Genomic DNA, 3,313 nt, shown 5'->3' on the forward strand with positions numbered 1-3,313 from the left:
CCTGGGAGTTGTCAGCCAGTGTATCAGCAGCAGGCAGCTCAGAGAGAGGATGAAATTTCTCCTCTTGCCTTCCCTGGTTCTGTCCAGGATTATGCATCTCCATTCCCACTGAAAAGGTCTGTACTTCCATGAGAAGCAAAATTCAGAAGACCCCTGCAAGGATGATCACCCTCATCCAAAAACCTCAACATACACTAAACACAAAAAGCCTGGGGTACAGCTGCTGCAATTACAGCTTCTTTTTTACTTTTTTTTTTCTTTTTTTTTCGACTTGGCTATCTAGGAATGAGAATAAGTGTTTGGGACCTTAAAACCTTGTGGAAACAACAATTCAACAAGTCCTGGATGTGAAGCCACCATCCGGCTGCGGCTTTTGGCTCCGTCTCTGCTACCCTGGTCTGGCTGCAAGAGGAAGCAGGATGATGGAAACAAAACCACGCTGCACTAAGGAATTTAGAGGGGAGGAGAAAAAAAAACCTCCCGACCAAAAAGCAAGGGCTACGGATGAAAATCAATTGCATCGCTGAGGTTTAACGAGTTCTCAGCAGCCAGCTCGGCCGCCGTCACCACCGCAGCTGCAGCTGCTGAAGGCGATGCCAAGCGTTCGACTTGGCAGAGTGAGGGCAGCTCAGCTGGGGGGTGACAGGGTGACAGTCATCACCCATCCCCTGGCACTGGGCAGGATGGGGGTGGCAGCAGGAGGCAGGTTGCCCAGACAGTTTCAAATGACTGGATGCAATTGCTTGAGCCTTGGGCTTCACTCCCAAAAGCCTTCCCTTGGGCGTGGAAGACACTTAACCCTGTGCATCAAGAAGCATCAGGACTAAGATAAAAAGCCAGGAAGATCTTCGTATTTGGTAAAAATACAGAGCTGGCTTGATGAAGGACGCGCTGCAGAGCCCGTGGGTTTTGGATGGTGCCCACCCTTGTACGTCCAGCAGAGAAACAGGGACCCTCCCTAAGGGATGCCCGTCAAGGGTGCGTAAAGGGCGCTCACCGTCAAGAAGAAGTACCAGGGCTGAGGCACGCCGTACTCCCCTGGAAAGACGGCCTCCACGTACCAGGCCACCACACCGTAGAGCACCGAGTCCAGGAGCAGCATCCCCAGCACTTGGGCTAAAGTGAAGTTGTCGTCCACGCTGACGGGCTTCATGAGGTCCCTCCACTGAACGCCGGTCCCTGAAATGCACGCGAGGTCACTGCCCACCTCTACACACCCAGAAGGACAAAGCCTTCTCCAGGATGGTCAGATAGCATTCCCTGTCCCAACTAACTGCTCAGTAACGAGGAGCATCTGAATGGCTCTATAATGCCTTCTATAAATGGAGGGAAAACCTGCAGCAGAACGCCCACCTCACCTCACCCCAGCACGCTTCTGTCACATTCTCTGCAACTTCCCCAGGAAGAAGCAATGCACTCTCCAGCCCCTCAGCTATCACTTTGCAAAAGCATGGCTTCTGCAGGAACCAACAGCAAATTCTTATTCACACAGAAATTAAAAGATACGCCTTAGGAAGGAGGGAACACAATGGATTCCCATTCCTTAGAACAGAATTTGTTTGGTAGATTAATGGGATGACTTCTTTTGCACAGCACAGGGGCATGGGTTTGGAGGGGCAGAGCTCTGGTGCTGATAAGACCTGGGGGAGTGATAAGCAATTGGCCCTTCCACGCTCATTAGGAGCAGTAAAGGCCTTCTCCTTGACTACTTTTCACCCTTCACCCCACATGCTGGCCAGTCTCAACCCACCACCACCCAAAAAAAAGCCGCTGCCTCCCCTCCCGAGGTGCTCACTCACCTTTCCCTTCGAACATGCCTATGAGCTGTGCCCCCATGGCCATGGCCACGTTGGAGATGAGGCAGGACGCCAGCTTCTGGCTGTGCGACATCAGGTCGTAGCGGGGCGAGATGAAGAAGTAAGGGATGTAGGAGAAAAAGTAGAGGAAACCGCCAGCAGCAGCCGCAACATTCGCTGCCAGGACACAGAAAAGCAGGAGAGAAAACGTCTGAGATGTGGTGACGCCACCGAGTATTTCTCACCAGCTTCCCACCCAGGGGGATTGAAAACAAAAAGTGGTTATGGTGGGGGGAGAACGAGAACGTGCCTGTGCCCCACAGCAAGGCACGAGCCACACTGAATAAAAACTCAGCCAAAAGAGGGAAGAAATACCCCCACCCCCGGAGTTATCCCAACACGGAGCCCTCTGCAAGTTTGCGTAACTCTGGAGCTGGCCCTGATCTGACTGACGACCTCGAGAGCTACTTCCCAACCAAAGGTTTCACAGCAAGAGGCCCGTAACGTCCCCTCAGCCCCACAGGTCAGCCGGGGAGTGACTCACCTCTGGAGAAGAAGGTGCTCACCATGAAGTTGAAGGAGATAGAGGAGATGGAGAAGATGGCGAGGAAGGTGAAAACCAGCGTGGGGTCGCTGTTTGTGAGCACCGCTCCCTGTTCACTCACCTAGTGAGAAAATCTGGTTACGCCCAAGACTGCTGAAGCAGGTCACAGGCAGCTGAGACCTGACATTCTCCATGGCTTAAAGACAAATGGAGAGATGGCTGAGAACACCCAGGCCCTCCTAGACCATGCCAGGGGGAGGAAATACAGGTTGTTTCACATGACGTGGGGTCCAAGAGGCAGGGGACACCTCACGCAGCATCCAGGCAGCCACCTCCTGCTGCTCCTCATGGTGTGGGTACAAGCAGAGAGGAGACCTTGAGTCCCTCCAAGGGTACATGGGGCTGTGGGTCCTGCTCTCCGTGTGCCTCCCCAGTGCCCATGGGGCTCCCACCTCCCAGTAGCCCACCCAGTTCTGGAAAAGCCTCCCTTACACACATGGAGGAGACCTGAGAGACCAGGACAGTCAAGCCTAAGGCAGAGGAGCCTTGTCGTCCCTGTGCCTTGCCAGCACAGAGCTTCTGGCTTGCAAAGACACTCACCTTGACACAGAAGAGCACGGTGACGAAGAACACGGACACCAGGAGGAAGAGGAAGAACATGAGGAACCAGGCGCTCCAGTGCAGCCAGTTGCTGAGGCCCATCATGTGCATGTACTCCTGCGGGGAGGTCATGCTGTCACCCGGGGCTGCACCCACACCTCCTGGGCAAAACCAAGGGAGGTGGCAGCCCCAGGTGCCACCATCGGCATCATGTGGTGTCCCCCACCTCCCTGTAGAGGGGCTGCCACCACCACGGGAGAACATCTCCCCAAATTGCTTAGCTGAACCCAAAACCACAGCAGCTGATGCCTGTGGGGCCACCGCGGCAGGACAACCACGCCAAGCCCCGATGGCGTCACCACCGCGTCAGATG

At 54.6% G+C, this 3,313-nt stretch overlaps 1 protein-coding gene across 1 annotated transcript in view; it reads right to left on the minus strand.

Moving 5' to 3' along the window:
* The window catches only part of ABCA3 (ATP-binding cassette, sub-family A (ABC1), member 3), a 22,315-nt gene that overhangs the window by 12,342 nt on the left and 6,660 nt on the right, over positions 1-3,313 (minus strand). The window contains 4 exon segments of the mRNA XM_009869163.1: positions 998-1,179; positions 1,800-1,973; positions 2,341-2,461; positions 2,941-3,057. Coding sequence (XP_009867465.1) covers positions 998-1,179; positions 1,800-1,973; positions 2,341-2,461; positions 2,941-3,057 — 594 coding nt within the window.

Source organism: Apaloderma vittatum, unplaced genomic scaffold, assembly GCF_000703405.1.
Source record: "Apaloderma vittatum isolate BGI_N311 unplaced genomic scaffold, ASM70340v1 scaffold10685, whole genome shotgun sequence".
In the NCBI taxonomy this organism is placed as follows: domain Eukaryota; kingdom Metazoa; phylum Chordata; class Aves; order Trogoniformes; family Trogonidae; genus Apaloderma; species Apaloderma vittatum.